At 40.3% G+C, this 23,190-nt stretch overlaps 1 protein-coding gene across 1 annotated transcript in view; it reads left to right on the plus strand.

Moving 5' to 3' along the window:
* Positions 1–23,190, plus strand: part of cpped1 (calcineurin-like phosphoesterase domain containing 1) — a 62,299-nt gene that overhangs the window by 16,890 nt on the left and 22,219 nt on the right. Inside the window, exons 3-5 of the mRNA XM_034107703.2 lie at positions 14,063–14,235; positions 15,420–15,545; positions 16,558–16,690. Coding sequence (XP_033963594.1) covers positions 14,063–14,235; positions 15,420–15,545; positions 16,558–16,690 — 432 coding nt within the window. The remainder of the gene's footprint in view (positions 1–14,062; positions 14,236–15,419; positions 15,546–16,557; positions 16,691–23,190) is intronic.

A 23,190-nucleotide genomic window follows, 5' to 3' on the forward strand; every position in this document is an offset into this window, starting at 1 on the left:
CAACACAGATTGTTCAGAGTATCGGTATGAGAAAAACCACACCCTCTGTCCTTAGACCCTCTGTCCTTAGACCCTCTGTCCTTAGACCCTCACATCGTACAAGGAAACACTTCCAGAGAAAACCCACAGTTTAAGGGGACATGGGAGAAACCTCAGGGAGAGCAGCAGAGGAGGGATCCTCTCCAGGACGGACAGACGTGCAATAGATGCCGTGTGTAAATCCAAGAGATAATACATTTTACAGCATATAGACCGAATGTTAGGAAATGCATGTGTCTGTAATAAGAAGATGAATCAGAGTCAGCTACAATCCCGTGGGAGCCATCAGGGAAACAGCATGGCGAGACCCAAGGCAGGACCGCAGAGACAGGTTCAGCCACGACCCGAAGTCCACGACTTAATCCAGAACTCAGGATAGGGGATCCAGGACACAGGACCACAGCAAGAGGATCAGCCTCGACTCCGGATCCCGGCGTAGATATAGATACAAGACAAGAAGAAAGATTTGGCTGGGTTAATGGGAACAAGAGAAGACACAGACACAGACAGAGAGGGAAAAGGTCATTGGATAAAAGCTATTCTTGATAACCCTCTAGAAAGATCTCATGAACTTACCACTCGATCTATCAAGACCCGAGCAGTTCTATTAGATATAGATAAGAAACAGAGATAGGGAGCACAACAATCTATCTCTTCATCAGATGCACTCCCCCCCCGCTTATCTAAGCGACTCTGTACCCCGTTACCCTCTAGGCCAGAGACCAGCAGAGGGAACATGGGGGGAGGGTAAGGGTTTTTAAGAATAAACCACAAGGGTCTAAAGGGAAAAAAAGATGAAATATAAGGTACTATATTTGAAGTAATCCTATCTACTATTCCTATATTCGAATAATGTATAAACTATTTTAAAAATACTTTATGAAATCCTATGTTATGTTATAAATATTAAAATAAAGATTTAAATGAATAAATAAATGAATAAATAGATAATTAAACAAAAGCCAGAGAGAAAAAGTGAGTTTTAAGTGTTGATTTAAAAAAAAAAAAACAGGGTCTGGGCCGACCTCACATTGTCCCGTGGGTGTTGTTTGTGTATATAAGTCACCCGTTTCATGTCGAGTGCGGATGACAGAGGGTGAGCTTGTGCTGTCATTTTTTCTGTTGACCGTGTTGTCCCTTTAATTACTGTGTTTTGATTTGGTTTATTAAATATCGTCAGACTTCAGTGTCGACTTTCTCATTGAAAACGCGTCGCAGTTTATAGCCAAGCTTAGCCTCTCGGCGACTCAAGCTGAACGGGAAATTGACAATCCCCACGACTGCACCATTTACTCCAAAACATGGCCGCCCGTCACTCTGATCGGTCCCATTCAGAGGTCGTGGAGGGATCGATTGCCGAAGCACGGCGGGACAGTAGATAGTGTAAGCATGAGGTTTGAATCGCCAGGCCTCGGGGACCTTTAAACGGTGCCACGTCAGCCCTTGTTACTGTCAGCCTCCACAGAGCAGGTTGTGTGTGCCATCCTCATTACCCGCCGTGTCCGTCACTTGCCTGGCAACTGGAGGAGGGAAGAGATATTATAGCCGGAGCTGCTACTTCCGTCTCCCGGTTGACATTTCCCCCTTAAACTGTTTATTTACAATGCAGAATGAATGGGTCAGGAGGAGCTGGCCGTCAACCGGCATTGTCAACAACGCTGGCTGTTGCTGACAGGAAATTGGCAACTGTATTTCTGTTCCCACTGATTTCACTATCCGTCTCTCCTCTCCTTTGCTCTCACACTGTCCCTTCTGTCTGTCCCTTTTCTCTCGCTCTCATCAGTCTGCTCTCTTTAGCAAACAGCTGCAGTTTGGTGCCTTATTTTGACAGCCTTCATTTGCAAGTCTGACACCGTACACAAACACACGTATCCTTGCCGCTGATGAATCTACTTGAAGAATCCAATACATCTAGTGCAGAGGAATCAAAACATGTGTTGTTTCTGGTAAGTGTTCTGGGCAGCAGTCGCTGAGACCTTAGACACTTGGGAATCAGAGGGTCGCCGGATCAAGTCCCTGAACAGAGCAAGTATTTAATGGAGTCTAGCAGCTGCCCACTGCTACAAAGACTAGGAGTGGGTAAAGGGAGGCAGTAACTCAGGGGGTTGCCGCTGATATGCAAATCCTGGTCCGAAATATGATCCCACATACTGACAATATGTCGGAGTATCTTTCGGCAAGACACTGAACCTTAATTGCTACGGTGGGAATGTCTAACCTATTGACTTCAAGGTCAATTATAAATTGACTATTTAAATCGACCTTTATCCAGTCTTTACGACTCCTCCAAGACAACAAAACATCATTTATAGAGAGCGATGTAAGGCAAGGCAAGTTTATTTATAAAGCACTTTTCAACACAAGGCAATTCAAAGTGCTTTACAAAAAATGAAAGACATTAAGAAAATGTCATGTCATTAAAAAGAAAAGCTGATAAATAAAATAAACATTAAAAGAAAAAATACATGGATAAAAGTTACAGTGCAATCTAAGATATGAATAGTTCAATATAATATGTACCACTTTTTTCTCTAGTTACGGGCAAATGCTGGCCATTATATCTATAGAAGGCATGACCTGGCATGAATCATCAAAATCAACATAAGGTAGGCCTACCTGAAAAGCTACACACTGAAATGAACACACTAAGAACACCCATGAGCTTGGACACAAATCACTCACCTGCTGAATATGAAAAACTGGACTTGAAATGTTTCAAATACACGGAACATAGATCACAAGACATTGAAAAGGATATTGACCCTGAAAATAATTTCTACAATAACATCCATAACCAATGTGAATACTACACAGAAGATCAACTCAAAAGAAATGGAATAATGGATGGATCAATATCAATATTACATTTTAATAGCAGAAGCCTCATTTCAAATGTATCAAAGATCAAACACTGTTTAAGGCAACTGGAGAAACAAGTTACAGCCCTAGCAATATCAGAGACCTGGCTTAGTGAGGAGAAAGCTGACATGGGTTGAAATCGAGGGATACAACATGTTTTTACTAACAGGACACATTCTAAAGGTGGGGGGACTGCACTTTACATTAACAAAAGTTACAAAAGTAGATCTGTCAGTAATATGTCTTTCGCTGTAGACAACATTATGGAATGCATAACAGTAGAAATTGAAATGAAAACATCTAAAACCTTCTGATAAGCTGCGTGTATAGAAAACCAGGATCATGTATGACACATTTGAGAAAAAGCTAGCTGAACTGTATAACTACACAAGCAGCAAGAAAATGCTCTTTGTATGTGGAGATTTTAACATTGATTTGCTGAACCCACAAGAACACATGCAACTACAGAATTTATTAATTCTATGTATAGCAACAGTTTATATCCTACAATCACACGACCAACCAGAATAACATCACACAGTGCTACACTCATTGACAACATATTCACAAATGTTATGGATAGGAAGTAATAAGTGGAATATTAATCAATGACACAAGTGACCACCTGCCAGTCTTTGCAACAATACAGAACTGTACTAGGATCAAAAAAGACACCAGAAAAGTCACAATTACAAGACACAAAACACCAGAGTCTGTTCATTCTTTTAAAGAAGAATTATCTAAACAAGACTGGAACAAAGTGTATGTGCAAGATGCAAATGAAGCCTATGAATCATTTCTACATATTCTATCAGGGCTGTATGAAAAACATTGTCCTCGTGTAAAGAAAATAGTGAAACAAAAATATGCTGAAAAACCATGGATCACTAAGGGAATATTAAATGCATGTAAAATGAAAAATGAATTATATAAAGACTTCTTAAAGAATGGATCAGTCGAGGCTGAAAAAAAAATACAAGTCATACAAAAACAAACTAACAAAGATAATACGATGTAGCAAAATGGATCATTACAAGAAATTATTGGAGGATAACAAAATAACATTAAAAATACATGGAATGTATTAAATACCATTATTAAAAAAGGAAATGAAAAGGCACAATACCCAAACAGTTTTCTGTCAAAAAACGATACAGTAATTTATGACCATGACCTCAGTTGCCGAAGATTTCAATAAGTACTTTGTCAATGTTGGTCCTTGTCTAGCTGGAGAAATTCCAAATACTGGTTGTAGTGATGGTGTTGAAAGTAAAGATATATATGTGAAGGAAACTATATTCTTAAGAGGGACTGATGAAAATGAAATTATTGACACAGTTAAAAAACTTAAGAGTAAAAGGTCTACAGACTGTCATGATATTGACATGGTATACAGTTAAAAACATTATTGAATGTATAGCCAAACCACTAACTCACATCTGTAATCAGTCAATACAAACCGGTGTATTTCCAAATAAAATGAAAACTGCTAAAGTCATACCAATACATAAATCTGGAGATAAACATTTACTGTCAAACTATAGACCAATTTCATTGCTCTCACAGTTTTCTAAAATACTGGAAAAAATCTACTATACAAGACTAAATGACTTCATCACCAAACATAAACATACTCTATGAACAACAATATGGTTCAGAGAAAAACAGAACTACATCATTTGCAGTTAGAATTTATGGAACACATTACTAAGGCAATAGAAAAGAAAGAATATGCAATAGGGATATTTCTGGACCTTAAAAAAGCATTTGACACGGTTGACCATGAATTATTAATTAAAAAACTACAGAGATATGGCATTAGAGGTGTTGCCACTATCATGGCTATCCAGCTACCTACACAACAGGGAACAGTACGTTGAACTACAAAGCCATAAATCACAACTACTGCAGGTTACATGTGGGGTGCCTCAGGGCTCAGTCTTGGGGCCATTACTATTTATTCTGTATATTAACAATATATGTGAAGTATCAAAAATTATTAAAACCATTCTTTTTGCAGACGACACAAGTCTACTCTGCTGTGGGGACGATTTAGAACAGCTATTGGTCACAATGGAGAAGGAACTGAGCAGGATGAAGATCTGGTTTGACCAAAATAAATTAACCATTGAATGCAAGCAAAACCAAACTCATTATATTTGGGAATCGATCGACCAATACAGAGAAGAAACTCACTATAAATGGCGTTCCAATTAGAAAGAGTATCGGAAATAAAGTTCCTTGGAGTAATCATAGACAATAAATTAAGTGGAACACATATAAGCTATATCAAAGCCAAATATCCAAATCAATAGCAATTCTGAATAAAGCCAAATACCTAATTAATCAAGCTTCTTTGTTTATGCTGTACTGCTCCTTCATACTTCCATACATGATGTATTGTGTGGAAGTTTGGGGGAACACATATAAAACAAATACACATCCTATCTTCATCCTGCAAAAAGAGCCATACGAGTTATACATAAAACTACCTACAGAGAACCAACAAATAAATTGTTCATCAAACTAAAAACACTAAAACTACAAGACCTGGTTGACTATAAAACTATTCAAATTATGTTCAAAGCCGCAAATCAACAATTACCTCATAATATCAGGGACTTTTCACACAGAGAGAAAGCAGCACACGTTGAGAGGAAACTGCCTTTTCAAAAAACCACCCGTTACGAACAAATGCCAAACCTGATCATTGCATCTCATCAAGAGGGTGTTAGTCTGTGGAATAACTGTAACGATGCACTGAAATATTGTACAAGTCTATCTAAAATGAAAGTATTATTTAGGAGTCTAATCATTAATGGTTATGAACGGACCTGTAAAATCTCATTTGTTGTTATTCTTGTAATTGTAAAAGTAATTTCTTTCTGATTGTTTGTAAAAAAAAAAAGAAAAGATTAACAAGACAAACATGTCGCTGATGACGATGACCTAAGTTTTTATAAGAAAAATATAGGTTAGAGGGGGGTAGGACCAGAAAATTTTTTTTAAGCTTCTTCTTGCCCTGTTGAACATGAACAGAGACTATCTGAAAATTATTATTATTGTTTTTTTTTTTTTTTTTTTTTTGGTACTTTGTTATAATTATTAATTGAGTGAAAAGGAAAAAAAAGAAAGGAGAATATATATATATTATTGTATATATTTGTTTTGTTTCTTGACATGTTCAATAAATTGACTAACTAACTAAACCTCAGATTGATCAGTTTAGACATTTCGATTGTACCTCAAGAAACCACTGCGATAAGTGGTTTTGCTCGTTCACTCACATTCACACACCGTTGGCATTGGGAGGAACTAGGATAAGTATCTTGCCCAAGGATACATCGACATGTTGACTGAAGGCACTGGGTATAGAACCCACAGCCTCCCGATTGAAAGACGACACGCCCTACCTTATTAAAAGTGTAATAAAATAATATGTGATGTAATGTTAAGATCCTGTAATTCAGGGTCATGAACCAGCAGTATTTGGTTTGAGATGTAGCACTGAAGACGTAGTGAAGGGAAGTTGTTATTTGACGGGAGAAGCTTTTTGATCGATAGGATCTCGAAGGCTTTCAGTTGGAATCCTATTGCAGTGGTTCTTAATGTCTAATCTCAATGTCCAAACAGTCTGAGGTTCATGCCTGCTATAGATATACTGGCCAGCGGTTTGCCCCTGACAACATGGTGATGAAGACCTTTACTGATAGAAAGTTCCTTGATTTCCCTCTCCAATCCAGGCCAACCCCCCAAGAGACACTTTTCTCATCTCAAGGACATCCTTCAATCTCGCCTCTCGCTCACTCACTTTCCCTCTGCAGTGTCTTTCTCTCACTTATTTTCAAAGCTGACAAATGAAAAGGATAAAGAGCAGGGATTGGGGGGGGGGGGTGCGAGATAGCGCGCTGATTAGATTAGAAGAACATGCTGGACTTAACACTCTCCTAATGAAGCACTACAAAGGATCCAAGCTCCGTCTCTGGGGTTCGTGAGGGAGGGATGTTACGCATTGATACAGTGGAGGGAAATAGTTGAGTATGGGATGAGCTTCTGCTTGTGTTGTAAAACTCATAAAGGTGAAAGGAGAGGTTACTTTGGGACTTTCCTGTCCCCTTCTCTGTGGCTCGGAAACCATTTTAATTTCTGTTTGAACGCGGATAATGTTGGAGGAATCTCCGTGGGATTCTGAAGCGCAGGAAGAGGAGAGCACGGAGGACCGCGTGGGACAGTTTGTTTTTTGGGATATGTGGAGGCATGTGGCCTTTTTTTGGAGGGGACGTGCAGGGAGGCTTTGTGTGGGTTTTCCTAATGGTATCCTCAAGTGGTTTGTGCATTTATAGTTTTGATAGGGGGATCTGGGACTACCCAAGGGGTGTTGGAAGTTTTGAAATGCCTCTCAGTACGTATACTTTATCATTTCAAACGGAGTAAACAAAGTTAGTGTGAAAACAAAGGTGGAATTTCTTTTAGCACTGACTTTTTACAAACTTTTGACGTCATGGGCAATCGGCAAGGTTAACGGCTCCCTTAAAGGGGCCCTATCATGCTTTTTGAGGTTTCTCTTTCCTGCTGTGTGTTGGATAGGTTTGTATAGGGTACACTACCCACCCGGACTGAAACGCCTCCATTGGACTCCTTTGTTTACTTCAAGTACTTTTCCCAGGAATAGTTCACGGAACCTTTATTTCCTGGAACTATAATCCAATCTTTATTCCAGACTCAAGGTCCATATCACATACAAAAAGACAAAACACTCATCAATAAATAAGATAAAAAGCTAACACAAAACAGATAAAAACAAACAGATAAAAACATAAAATCAGTCCAATCACAGCGAGCAAACACATGCTCACCGTCTGTAGAGGCTGTTGCACCAATGTCTCCAAATCATGGAAGAGAACCGGGGTAGAACTCTTCAGAGGGTTAATTAAAATCGAGATAACATTATTGTCCGAGTCTTCCAGGCGACACATGAATCTGTACATTAACTTTGTTAAAAGTGCTTAACAAGTAGGTACCCCCAAGTTAACAAACAGCTGGCTGGCACTGTGCCATCTCGGTACCCTCAGCAGCAACCGTAAAGCATCGTTGTATGCAACTTTTAATTTTTGCATGCTTCTAGCCTTGTAGTTACTCCACAGGTGAGCCGTGTACAATGGTGTACAGAAAGCTTTAAAAAGTGATACCTTGACATCTACAGAGCACTTGTAGCATGCTTGTAGACTATCTAGTAAATCGAGTTCACACCGGAATAAGTCCCTGAGGGAGCCGCTGACGTCACTTCTTCTGCTTTGGGTTTACTGGCAGGCCGCAAACAACTTCACGGCATATACTGCCACCCGAAGTCCCCGGACAGAAGTCCCCGGAAACTCCCAGCAGCTTCTACTGAAGCCTTTCGGGTAAATCGCCAGAAGCGCCAACACCTCCTCATCTCTCCACCGCTGCCATGTTTTCTTTTGTGTTGCCATAAGTTATTCTCTCTCCGTTGGTGCGCGGGGCGAATGCTAATGCTAATAATGCTAATGCAAGCAAATAAATGGTGGATTCACAAAAAGTTTTCAGAGTTTTACGGGGCGTGGTTTGCAATTCGGCCCAGCCAATCAGAAATTGGAACCTTTTTCTCCCCAGGAAAGTACCACCTCTCTAGCAGGCACTGGTGAAAAGGTTCGCAAAAAAAAGTTCTAGTTCCAGATCTTTTTGGTGTGAACGCAAAATCCCGGAACCCTTCCCGGGTCAAAGTACTCCGGTGTGAAAGCGCCTATCGTGACATTTGTATTGGCTAGCGCGCCAACAAATTGTACGTGATAGGCTAAGGGGCGGGACATCTCTGAGCTGTTGACCAATCACAACAGAGCCGGTGAGCTAATCAGAGCAGACTGGGCTCTGGTTTCAGACAGAGGGTGAAAACCTGACTCTTATCAAAGGCTAAAAACCCCTGAATGGACTACTTTCAGTCTTAAAGACCCCGCTCCGATGGGCCGCTTGTATGCAGGATTTCATTTTCTCAGTTATTATAAGCCTAAGCTCTTGACCATAGGGAGGTTAAATAGAGCTCAACTTGTAAATCCTCAGTCTTCACCTCTGCAGTCCAGCTACACCTGCATTACCGCGGAGTGTTTCTGCAGTGCTCATGGCATATGGAATTTATGTAAATAAGGACGATCAGACTGGGAAGAACCACTTCTTATCTCTCTCCATGGACATCTGAGGGTTTTGAAGCTGCAGACATTTTCCACTGATATAACAACAAAGGAACCATAACACAATTGTATTGCAATCCTCTCCTATGCTCGTTTTGAAGAATCAGTTGATATTAAACCTTTATTTATTTGTTGCTGAAAACAGCTGACATCTTCTTTTCACTATAAGATATAAACATTGCATCCAACTTCTTTTTTAAATAAGGTTTAAGACTCAAGATTCAAAAGGCTTTAATCTATCACATAATGACAAAAACATATCTGTTGCTAAGGGCTGGCAAACAATAACTCAATAAAAAGTTAGGAACAGGTGTGCCAATCTTTTTTCTAATCAGTCTATTTAGCCTTGATTAAAATGGATATCGAGTTTTTGTAGGTTCTTTTTCTTGAGAGAGCTGGAGGGACAAAGGGTTTTTAGCTTCTATTGTCATCCAAGTCCTTTTAGATTACCGTACTTTTCGGACTATAACGCGCACCTGCATATAAGCCGCAGAAGCTAAATTGTCCGTCTGTCTTGCTCTCGTTCTGTCTCTCGGTTCCACTTTTACTTTGGCGCGCTACCTGTCTCACTCTTTTCCGGCCTCCAGCTTTTCCTGCTGGAGCCCGCCGCTTAAAGGTGGCGGGCGCGGACCGGTCATAGAGCCCATAGCGTTAAAGGTGGTTAATTTTACCTGTAAAATCCATAGATTTAGGAGGTTCCCTAGTGGCCGTTAGCTGTACAAAAAAAATAGGGAAAAAAGTTGCGGCTTATAGTCCGAAAGGTACGGTAGGTATCTGTCAATCCAGAGTCTGATTTGATGCCTACATGTGTCTAAATGTAGACTAAATATCCGTCAGACACATCCAGTACATGTGGCACTTTATGGATGAGCCACTTGATAAAAATACTGAATGTCCTGGTTCGAAATTATTCAAGTTGATCTATCCAAACAAACTATAGAACAGTAAAGAAAGGAAATATAAAATATGCTCAGGTACCCATCAGCTCTGGACAAAACTCTAGAGTATAGCGATATTTATTAGACACTTCCCAGTACATGCAGGATTTATACAGCATACTTTATTGTGGGAAAGGTTGTAGGGTACTTCCAATGCAACTTCCTCCTCACTACCGCCTTGTCATAGACTGCAGGCCGTCAGAACAGCCAGTGCACGCTCGAGTAAGTCTCAGACATAGTGGTCCTCCACATGTCCAACTGAAAAATGTATGTGACAGCAGGACCCCACAGTCTCCTCTGTGGATTGAGAGGAGAGCTTACAGTGTTGGCCAGGCTCAACGAGAACCTGCCGGAGTCCGCTGTCAGGGTTTGAGAATCACAGCGTTGCAATGTCATTAAACCAACAAGGCCTTTCAGTCAGAGCCCTGAGAGCAGCAGCAGCAGCAGCGTTGTGTTTTTATTTCCGTACTCCCTGCTCTGTGCATATATTTCCTCATTACAGAAAAAGGAAAGCAGGCAAGAAAATATATGCACGAAAATTCTTTTTTCAGAAAATGTTTCATGAGCTCTCATTATTTCCACTGCGCAAGGAATCTTATTTACAAACTGAACTTACCTGCACTCTTTATTTAGTTGTTCCCCCCCCTGTTTTTAATACCTGGCATACTTTAAAATGGGGTTTTATCACAGCCTTTTACCAAGTTGTTGTGTGGCACTATTGCCGGCTGTTAAGTGGACGTAAATAAGGATTTGACAGAGAAGTATATAAAGCCAGTCTTCTATCTAGAGCAGGGGTGTCAAACTCAATTTCATCACGGGCCACATTCGCATTATGGTTGCACTCAAAGGGCCGGTTGTAACTTTAAAGACTATATAAAAATACATATACAAATATTTAATATATATAAAATAATGTATTATTACATTATTGCCTCTTCATAATTAACTACGTCTGAAAGTAGAAGTCTGGGGGAAATAATTGCAAGTCTCTTCAGTGAGCATGTCACAAAATGATTTAAAAAGAAAAGCCAAATTCTGAAAGAAAAAAAAGTAACATTTTTGGAAAAGAAATCTAAATCTGAGAAAAAGTCAAATTCTAAGAAAAAAGGCATATTTTGAAAAAAAAGACAAATTCTGAGAAAGTATATGTAACCGTATAATAAACATACATATATTCTTTGCAAGCTCTTATGGGGCCACAGAAAATGAAGTCGCGGGCCGGATTTGGCCCCCGGGCCTTGAGTTTGACACCCCTGATCTAGAGAATAAGCTATCTCGGATTTGCAATGGCAGCCGGACATGCGTATCTAAACAACCTACAAATGTTAAACTGACATGTTGTCTTGCCTTTAGCCGCTCCCCATGCATCTAAAGCAAGGCGCCTTGAATGCAGATTGATGGGCTGCTGTGTGGTTGAGGATTGGTTTACGCCGTGCAGAGCTGAACGATAATTCATGGATACGTCGGTGATAAAGGACGTAGTTCAGGGCAGGCAGCAAGACTCTCCGTGGCTACCAGCGCTGACGGTTTGAAGGCTGATTGAGAATGCTAAGTTTTAATTGTATGTATTCTTTATTATCATTATCCTACTTTGTCAGCTGAAAATGTCAAACAACCTTTCCCCATTAGTTAACTTACTGCGTAGCTAACTTACGGCATGGCATATTAGGGTTAGGGTTGTACACTGTCTGGATTTCAGAATGTAGTATTGTGAGTTATTTGGCAAATAAGTCACTGATGTCTGCTTGTGACATGGCTGGTGCTATTTGAATAACATGTTGCTTTTGCACTGGAAGACGCAGACACATGTATCCAACTGTTAGACAATTGACCGTAGCAGATAAATTGTCAATTGTATTCCCATTAATGCAAATAAATTCCTTTAGATTCACACAGCTTGAATATTACCGACATTGTGTAACCCTAATCAATACAATTATTTAAATACAATCACTGCTACTCAACCGGCATGTAAAAAATGTATTTTGTGCTTTTTTCATTCTTGTTCAGTGCACTAGATACTAGGCAGCCCTTGCATGAGAGTATTAACGCACTCCAGGTTCCCAGGAAAACATTATTTATGGCATCAGTCACGATCCTCGCTTACATATTGCATTCCCTTATAGCTGTATATCTTGCTCAACAGACTCACCAGAGCTGGACTGGCAGCTTCACTCATTAACAGGATTTACAGTCAGGTGTCATCAGCCCGTGTTAGGCCAGCCAATCAGCTGCCATATTTACAACCTTGCTTCCTTCTGCTGATGACCTATGAACACTTTATAGCCCGAATCTTAAAGATCTTCTTGATATACTACCTGTTATACACGAGGACATAAATATAGTGTTTAAGATGCCACAGTCACTCTACAACCTGAATAGAAACGCAGCGTCACACTGAGTCTGCTTTACATAAGCTGTCGTGTTCCCTTTTACATTTCAGTTCCTGTTTGTGTGACGATCTGAAGTCTGACGGGACGACTTAATTATAGACGAGAGGTGGGAACGGCGTTTTACCTTTTTATTCGGGATGCAGTTTAAACCCTTCGTTGTCTCGCTCTGTCGTGCACGATGTTCGGAAAAAGGCTCTTGTGTAATGAGTCCTATCCAAACATCCAAGGAAGCGTTTGCTCCGAAAGTAGGCCAGTACGATAATTACTCAGATGAGGAGAGGAAGGAATACGGTTTGTCCTTAACCCACACTGGGACTACATAATGTGTAATACCCTTCTTCCTTAGTCCTCCTTATTGCAACACATTAGAAAGATCCTTGGACCAGTGAGTCTTCCCAGACAACAATACTCATCATGCCAGTAACCATGGTGACCTAAAGTCGAGCTGTGCGGACTATTGATCATTTCCCGAGCTGGCATTGTTATCATCCAAACAAGGCGACTCTCACCTGCAGCACCCTTCAAAATCGGGACGTTTTCCATCAACATCCATGGACATTTCCTCTCTCATTAATTGCACCTCGACCCGATAAAATGTTCTAATCGATATTAATAAATCAAGCATCGACGTCTCCTGATTTGAGTCGATGCCGTTTTGTTTTTCTGAGTCTGTAACCACCACCTAATTTGTCACGAGGACGTCAATATGTCTATAACTGTTGGGAGAATACTGAAAGTCCTCTTCCAATATGAGAGTAGCATGCTACAAAGCTATCCCGACTGTAGCTGTGTTCATGACAGGATGTGTGATGACCCGGAAGAGCATCAGGACTGTTTGAGGCAGATGATAGCTATGTGATTAACATGATGATTCAGCCTCTATGGAGAGAGACATCAAGCATGCTCATTTCTGACGTGGAGCTAATCTGAAGTAAACATTGAAGACTGCTTTCTGTTCCTCCATCTTGTGACTGTGTGACTCCCTCTCTTAGATATCAGCATGTGAAGGACACTGTTCAGGAACTAGCTGATGCTCTGTGTGTGATGACTCCTTCCTTTCTGGAGAGGATCACAGATACATGGATCCTGAGGCTGAAGCTCATTTGAGTATTCAGAAAAAGTGAGCGTTTTGAGATTTTGAGAAAAAGTCAGAATTTCTAGATTTTGCGTAAAAAGTCAGACTTTTGAGATTTTGAGAAAAAAAATCGAGATTTTGAGAAAAAAAGACAGGATTTTGAGATTTAGATAAAAAAGTCAGACTTTTGAGATTTTGAGTAAAAAGTCAGGATTTTTAGATTTTGAGAAAAAAAGTCAGGATTTTGAGAAAAAAAATCAGGATTTTGAGATTTTGAGAAAAAAAGACAGAATTTTGAGATTTTGAGAAAAAGACAGACAGGATTTTTAGATTTTGAGAAAACAAGAAACGGTATTCCTCCATCTTGTGACTGTGTAAACTCCCTCTCTTGGATATCAGCATGTAAAGGACACTGCTCAGGAACTAGTTCATGCTCTGTATGTGATGACTCCTTCCATTCTGGATTCATGGATCCTGAGATTGAAGCTCAAGCCGGTGACGAGGGATATTTTTCTAACTATAACCTTGTGACATGAATCCCCTCTTCCTCCCCAGACACCCCGTTCAGAGAGGGTCAGGAGCGGGACCTGAAGAAGGCTCTGAAGGAGACGGACCCCTCCATCCCACTGGTGTTCGTCAGTGGGAACCACGACCTGGGGAACACCCCCACCCCCCGGACGCATGAGCAGTTCTGCAGTGCCTGGGGGAATGACTATTTCAGCTTCTGGGTAAGACCTGAGAATATTTCATTAGTAGTAGAAGTCAATCTAGTACTAGTGGCTGTGGCTTGGATGGCTTATTATGATCTTGATATTATGAAGGGATTTACCTACACATGCTTACCTTGCACATATTTCTGCTTCCTGCTAACAGGGATGAAAAAAAGCACATGGCAAAGTAACACCCACACACCATACTCTATTCCAGTTATGTTAAATGTGTGAGCTTGAGTGTTTAAATGGGCCCTATTGTGCTGTTTGGGGTTTCCCCTTCCTGTTGTGTGTTGTATACGTTTGTGTGCATGTAAATGGTCTGCAGAGGCTCAAATCTAAGCTAAAATAATATTATAATTTGTGTTTCTTCATGTCCAACAACTGCTTTTGGATTTTAGCCATTTATAAGGCATGCATCTATGCATACAGTATGGACACACGACATACATAAATACCATTAAGCTGGGCTGTACCCAATGTCTTTACATTTTGGATAAAGCTTTGAATGTACGATAGAATAATTCACTGCCATGTGTGTGCCCTCCTTTGTGTGGAGAAGATATGATAAGACTTTATTGATCCAATTTGGGAAATTGTTTTTGTTGCAGCAGCATAAAAGACAAGGCATTAGAAATAAACAAGAAAAGAAAATAGAAAAGATACGTGTTGAAATAGAAAATGTAGAATTTGACAAGATATTATACAAATATATATATACATAAATATATGACATGGAATATTAATATTAAATATTGAACAGATTATATAAATGTACAGTGAGGTTTTATTCCAAGAGAAACTATGGAGCAGAGAGTTCTCTTCCAGCCAGAGGTGCTTTGTTGGACAGAGTTATTGCAGTGGGCAGGAATGTGTTTGGAATTAGTGCAGTAAAGAAGTGACTGTTATTTGGTATATATTGATTGTTGTGCTTTTATTTATGTCTTAATGTGTGCATATGTATAATGTGTCTGTTGATTGTGCATATACAGGTATATACGTATTTGTATATTTTTATTCTGGATTGTGGGAAACGGTATTTCGATCTCTCCGTCTGTACACACAAACTGAAAGATTGACAATGAAGTTGACTTTGAAGTGAAAGGAAATGTGTAGATGGTAGAAATAGAAATGTCTCCTTCTTACTATATAAGCTCTTTGAAGCATGTGTAAGTAACCTTCCCTCTCTCTTGTTGTCTCAGGTGGGCGGGGTCCTCTGCCTGGTTCTGAACTCCCAGCTGTTCCACGACGCCTCGGCCTGCCCTCAGCTGAAGGAGGCCCAGGAGACGTGGCTGGAGGAGCAGCTGAGCCGAGCCTCCTCCTCAGCGGTAAGGTGGTCCCATTAATGAGGACTTTCAGCCGGATAACGCTCTCTATTCCCGGATAATTGCTGCCGTCTGCAGCCAGTTTGACACAACGGTTTAGCTCTCTGTGTGGGGTTAAACCAGGGGTGTCCAAACTACGGCCCGGGGACCAAATGCGGCCCGTGGACAATTTTGAATCGGCCCTCAGCAAATTAAAAAAGTATAATGGAATATGGCCCACGAATGAAGCTAGTGCTTATTAGGGGTGGGAATCACCAGGCTCCCCACCATACCATACTATCGCGATACTTAAGCCACGATACGATAGTATTGCGATTCTACGATATGCTAAGTATTGCGATACGATATATACTGGTATACGATACTGGTATATGGTATATACGATATACTGGTTAAAAAATGTATCTGCAATATGAATAGTTGATGTAGATAACACCATTTGTGTTCTTTGAACCTGAAAAGGAGATGGCATTGTTTTTGTTACTTTCATTGCAATGGTATACATGTCTTAACGTAACTTCCTGTTTTATTTACGACCGTCTTTCGGAGGGATATGCTACAGAAACTTAAAAAAAATTATATAATAAAATATCGATACTTTGCATCCGTGTATCGATACAATATCGCCACGCAAAGTATCGCGATACTATGCTGTATCGATTATTTCCCCCACCCCTATTGCTTATATTGTACTTCTTCAATATGAATGTAAACATATTTCACACAGTAGTATTCATGTGTTAATAAAACTACTTTAATAAATTCAGTCAATTAAAGTTGGAAACATTTTCTAACATATCTTAGTTGATAAGAAAAAAGCCCAATGACTTATTTACAAGCTTGAAATAAACCCTTCCTATTTCTCCTGATTTTGCTAACTTATAACTGAGCTTATGAAGCAGTATACCTCTCGTGAGTGGCCAGCCTTCGTATAGTTTTCTGTATGTGGCCCTCGGTGAAAAAAGTTTGGACAGCCCTGTGTTAACCCCATCTTTTCACATGTGTCTTTCTCTAGGAGCCCAAACCCAAACACGTCCTGGTGTTTCAACACATTCCTCTGTACCTGAAGACCCCCGATGAGGAGGACGACTACTTCAACCTGAAGAGGGAGGTCAGACAGAGCCTGCTGGAGAGGTTCAAGAGGGCAGGTAGGACAGCAGCGCTCTTTCCTGCAGTAGCTGTTAAAAGCTGCGCAATATTGGATGAAAATGTGTTGAAAAAGTACGATAATTAGTTTCCTGCAATTTGAAAAATACAAGAATATTCACCAAATAATGACGAAGTACATGATCTTTCAGTAGCTCAAATATTTCCATTCAAACGAATACTGTTTTTGGTATTTTCCCATGTTCCTCGTTCAATTTTGGTTGAGAATGATGGTGATTGGTGGAGCTGGCATGTCACTCATCTGGAACAAACTTCAAAAAAAGGTATCCAAAGTGTATCCAAAATCAAATCAGACTGAGGGTGTTTCTCTATGTCGAGGAGGCTTGCTTGGTAGCACATGTACCTCCGAGTCAGTTGCTTCAGAAGCGAGGCAAGAATCCTTCCTAGCCTCGGAAAACGAAGAATTGTGGAACAGGTGTGCGTCATATGAGAGGCCCCGCCTTAAATGGAGCGCGATTTCCTCCACAAAGATTTGGAAATTGGTCCGTGCGCAAAGCATTGTGGGGATTTTAAGACGGCGGAGGAGAAGTACGCCGGCCTCGCTAGAATTCCAAGTATCCTGGACATTGGAACAGTCCGTCGGTGGGACTCGATGACGTAGCATCCTTGAAATAGTGGCTCTGGAGGAGCCTTCCTCGACATCGAGAAACACCCTGAGACTCAGGTGACTTTTGAACACTATTGAAACGATACATCGTGCATCCTTGTTTTGATGTGGACAAACTCACTGTAACAGAGCAGGTTACTCCACTATTTTGCTCATAAGCACTTCAACATAACAGACGGTATGCATCGTCTCTTTGAACTACTAGGTCTTGTCAATCCAGATGTTTATTTGTCAAACAATGGTCTAACTTTAAGCAAGAAGTCACATTCTTTTAAAAGTCAAGCCGTTTCCAAAACCCTTTCTGTAAATAAATGGCTTTAGGCCCCTGTGAAGTGGTCTTAAACTTCTCGTCCTAAAACCTCTTAGCTCATATCCCCGTTAAACCTGCGCATATCTTTCTGAAGCAGAGTTAAGATCCCAGCTCAGAGGATTAATATGCCATTAGCCCGAGCTGCAGGAGCACACACGGGCGTAATTGAATTAATTAATGCCTTCACTCCCTATAAGAAGAATAATTCCATAATCAAAAGTCCTTTGTGGTCGGCTTATAAGAGTCTGACACAAGGGTATCTCTCCGGGAAACTCTCACAAGGACAATACGTCTTTAAGAACACACACTCGTGTTCACTTCACACTCGTGATTGACAGAAGGACACGTGTCATGCTTCTCAATCATGCATCAAGGTGACTGTCGGGGGAGGGTGTTCATTTCATTATCCAGACGTTGTTCCGGCATGTATTTAACCGTGTTGGCCCGTTTTGGTCTGATGACCCCTCTCCCTCATAATTGATTGCTCCTCTCAGGGACGCCTGGTTACCGATTTAAAGGGCAGGCTTTTCGTACAGAGGGTATATGTATCAGTGCAGAACACTTCTTATCCACACATGTCCTGCCAATTATAAAGTCAAACTACATACAGGCCATATGAACTCTATACGTCCACGTTTATTAATAATTGATGCGCTACATGCTGTCGCTCGATGTAAAGCCACATACACGACATGACTGTTAGGGCAGAATCTTCATTACAACGTATTTCTGGCATATTCATTAAGGTCACATGGTAAGCTATATGTGTGTTACTGAGTTGGGTCAGTGAGAGAGACAATGGTCGTTCTGAATTATCAATAGATGTATTCATTTTAAGTGAGCTGACATCGAGGTGAGAGGAAGTTCAGAGAAGGCCTTAGGTTATAAAAACAGTTAACCTTTTTTGACTACTGTTAGTGTATTCTCGAACCCTGAAGGCAGGAGAGACTGAAAAGAGTCAAGGGAAGCTTATAAAAGTTAACAGCATTTAATTACACAAAAGATGCCGTGGTGTACAAAATGAAATGTGCGAGTGGAGGCGCTCTCTCTCTGGCTTGCTCTTCCTGTTGTCATCTGAGGTCTTCTCCTATTGGCCGGCGTCGTCGGGGGGCGGGTCCAATGCGATTCCTGCCTTGTTCTATCGTTAAATTACATAATTCTGGTGTCTGTGGTTATTTAAACATTCCCTAATAAACGTTATTCAGCGGCAATAAATGAGTGCTAAACCCAGTGTGCTCAGTGTAAAACATCACATGTGATTTCACCGTTGATTCATGGTTTGAAAATGCAGCATTTCGCCACATGCTAATGCTAACCGGAAGTGAAGCATTTTCAGAATAAAAGTATTAAGTTAATAGTTAGTGAACTTCAGGTTTTTCAGAATAAAACTGATTTAAATTAAATAGTGTATTTAATTCAAATTACGCCATATCAACATTGATTTTAATTTCTAACACTACTCCTAAAGGATGTCATGAGATAAGCAAACTTTCGACATCTGGAACAAGCATTCAGAGGCAGAACATGTGATGTCGTATGTAAGGAAAATGTGTGTGCGTCATGTCAGGAGTCCTATATATGTCTCTGTAAAGTTCTACTGGGTTGGAGCATTGCTGTAGGACTGCTTGAGAGCAGAGGTAATGTTTTCCTCGTTATTATTGATTGTTGTACAACGAAATAATAATTAATCAATATATCTGTGTTTTATTGAGCATTCAGAGGCAGAACATGTGATGTCGTATGTAAGGAAAATGTGTGTGCGTCATGTCAGGAGTCCTATATATGTCTCTGTAAAGTTCTACTGGGTTGGAGCATTGCTGTAGGACTGCTTGAGAGCAGAGGTAATGTTTTCCTCGTTATTATTGATTGTTGTACAACGAAATAATAATTAATCAATATATCTGTGTTTTATTGATTCCTCTCTGTTTCATTCTTTCCTGTTGTGAGTGCTAAATTGCCCCAACATGACTTTCTCATGTACATTATGTGGTTCCTCCGAGTCCTACCAGAGAAAGGAAGTGATTTGGCGCCGCCTTTAATATTTATTGTCAAGTCCTTCAGGTTTTTGGCCTGTACCAGTGATTTAGCCTGACTTGATAGGCTCGAGGGCAACAGAGGACGCTTTGGACAACTCAAATTCGTTCTTTTTGTCTTTATTTATCAAGACAGCTCCGAGAATTGATCAGGTTGAAACCCAACGGCGTCTCCGGAGCCTCACACACACTGTCGCCTGGTTCTCTCTCCGTGGCTTTGAGAACAAGAGACCGGCCATCACAAACTACACCCCTTTTTTAGCCGTGTTGCCGGAAGCGGCATCCATATTTTTCTACAGCTCGCTTATGAAAAGTAGCCCACGCTATCCAAAATAAACAAATACCCTCTCCTGGTATTGAACAATACTATAATAATAATAATAATAATAATAATAACAATAATAATAATCTAAATGAAAACACATAATTATTTATTAGTCCGTTTTTCACAGATATTATTACATATTGACTTTCGTCTCGACATTTATCATGTCCTATACATAACAATGTGCTCAGGTTAAAATGTCAAGCTCTGTCTCTTGAATGTATCCGTACATTTCTACTCTTCTGGATGGAGAACTTTCCTGTGGAGTTATCCTTCCATTTTGGCCACATTTGTAGTGATTATAGAAATCCAATGCTCCTTATGAAAACTCCAAAAGAAGCTATTATACAGCGCGGCTTTGTCATTGTTAGCAGCTCTTGATAAGTCAGCTTAATGTACTAAATCTTAAAGTAGAACTTGATGACTTGACAAGAGAAATCAAACCAGTTATTATTGAATTATACAGCCTTTTGTCCCGCAGTTCTTTCAGCGCTGCTTTCATCCCCCGGTTTCTCTTTTATGTTTCCTCTGCTGCCTCCTTTATGTCCGAGGAGTGTCTTAGTTACTGATGTCTGTGCTCTGGATCTACTGTAGTATGTCCTGGAGGCATGCTTGAAAAGAGACTGTCATCATTACTGTGCTATGTGTCAGTTTATATAGCTGCTACTGTACATTCGAATCAGATAATGGTCGTAAAAATGTTTGTATTGCTCCGGACTCTAGCTCCACCATATGGTTGGTATTTTTGTCTTTAAAGAGTCCTCTCCTGCTGATGTTCAGGTGTATATCAGTATGTAGTGTCTCTACTTTAAAGAGTCCTCTCCTGCTGATGTTCAGGTGTATATCAGTATGTAGTGTCTCTACTTTAAAGAGTCCTCTCCTGCTGATGTTCAGGTGTATATCAGTATGTAGTGTCTCTACTTTAAAGAGTCCTCTCCTGATGATGTTCAGGTGTATATCTGTATGTAGTGTCTCTACTTTAAAGAGTCCTCTCCTGCTGATGTTCAGGTGTATATCAGTATGTAGTGTCTCTACTTTAAAGAGTCCTCTCCTGCTGATGTTCAGGTGTATATCAGTATGTAGTGTCTCTACTTTAAAGAGTCCTCTCCTGCTGATGTTCAGGTGTATATCAGTATGTAGTGTCTCTACTTTAAAGAGTCCTCTCCTGCTGATGTTCAGGTGTATATCAGTATGTAGTGTCTCTACTTTAAAGAGTCCTCTCCTGCTGATGTTCAGGTGTATATCAGTATGTAGTGTCTCTACTTTAAAGAGTCCTCTCCTGCTGATGTTCAGGTGTATATCAGTATGTAGTGTCTCTACTTTAAAGAGTCCTCTCCTGCTGATGTTCAGGTGTATATCAGTATGTAGTGTCTCTACTTTAAAGAGTCCTCTCCTGCTGATGTTCAGGTGTATATCAGTATGTAGTGTCTCTACTTTAAAGAGTCCTCTCCTGCTGATGTTCAGGTGTATATCAGTATGTAGTGTCTCTACTTTAAAGAGTCCTCTCCTGCTGATGTTCAGGTGTATATCAGTATGTAGTGTCTCTACTTTAAAGAGTCCTCTCCTGCTGATGTTCAGGTGTATATCAGTATGTAGTGTCTCTACTTTAAGAGTCCTCTCCTGCTGATGTTCAGGTGTATATCAGTATGTAGTGTCTCTACTTTAAAGAGTCCTCTCCTGCTGATGTTCAGGTGTATATTAGTATGTAGTGTCTCTACTTTAAAGAGTCCTCTCCTGCTGATGTTCAGGTGTATATCTGTATGTAGTGTCTCTACTTTAAAGAGTCCTCTCCTGCTGATGTTCAGGTGTATATCAGTATGTAGTGTCTCTACTTTAAAGAGTCCTCTCCTGCTGATGTTCAGGTGTATATCAGTATGTAGTGTCTCTACTTTAAAGAGTCCTCTCCTGCTGATGTTCAGGTGTATATCAGTATGTAGTGTCTCTACTTTAAAGAGTCCTCTCCTGCTGATGTTCAGGTGTATATCAGTATGTAGTGTCTCTACTTTAAAGAGTCCTCTCCTGCTGATGTTCAGGTGTATATCAGTATGTAGTGTCTCTACTTTAAAGAGTCCTCTCCTGCTGATGTTCAGGTGTATATCAGTATGTAGTGTCTCTACTTTAAAGAGTCCTCTCCTGCTGATGTTCAGGTGTATATCAGTATGTAGTGTCTCTACTTTAAAGAGTCCTCTCCTGCTGATGTTCAGGTGTATATCAGTATGTAGTGTCTCTACTTTAAAGAGTCCTCTCCTGCTGATGTTCAGGTGTATATCAGTATGTAGTGTCTCTACTTTAAAGAGTCCTCTCCTGCTGATGTTCAGGTGTATATCAGTATGTAGTGTCTCTACTTTAAAGAGTCCTCTCCTGCTGATGTTCAGGTGTATATCAGTATGTAGTGTCTCTACTTTAAAGAGTCCTCTCCTGCTGATGTTCAGGTGTATATCAGTATGTAGTGTCTCTACTTTAAAGAGTCCTCTCCTGCTGATGTTCAGGTGTATATCAGTATGTAGTGTCTCTACTTTAAAGAGTCCTCTCCTGCTGATGTTCAGGTGTATATCAGTATGTAGTGTCTCTACTTTAAAGAGTCCTCTCCTGCTGATGTTCAGGTGTATATCAGTATGTAGTGTCTCTACTTTAAAGAGTCCTCTCCTGCTGATGTTCAGGTGTATATCAGTATGTAGTGTCTCTACTTTAAAGAGTCCTCTCCTGCTGATGTTCAGGTGTATATCAGTATGTAGTGTCTCTACTTTAAAGAGTCCTCTCTTGCTGATGTTCAGGTGTATATCAGTATGTAGTGTCTCTACTTTAAAGAGTCCTCTCCTGCTGATGTTCAGGTGTATATCAGTATGTAGTGTCTCTACTTTAAAGAGTCCTCTCCTGCTGATGTTCAGGTGTATATCTGTATGTAGTGTCTCTACTTTAAAGAGTCCTCTCCTGCTGATGTTCAGATGTATATCAGTATGTAGTGTCTCTATTTTAAAGAGTCCTCTCCTGCTGATGTTCAGGTGTATATCAGTATGTAGTGTCTCTACTTTAAAGAGTCCTCTCCTGCTGATGTTCAGGTGTATATCAGTATGTAGTGTCTCTACTTTAAAGAGTCCTCTCCTGCTGATGTTCAGGTGTATATCAGTATGTAGTGTCTCTACTTTAAAGAGTCCTCTCCTGCTGATGTTCAGGTGTATATCAGTATGTAGTGTCTCTACTTTAAA

This window comes from Pseudochaenichthys georgianus, chromosome 19 (assembly GCF_902827115.2).
Source record: "Pseudochaenichthys georgianus chromosome 19, fPseGeo1.2, whole genome shotgun sequence".
Classification (NCBI taxonomy): domain Eukaryota; kingdom Metazoa; phylum Chordata; class Actinopteri; order Perciformes; family Channichthyidae; genus Pseudochaenichthys; species Pseudochaenichthys georgianus.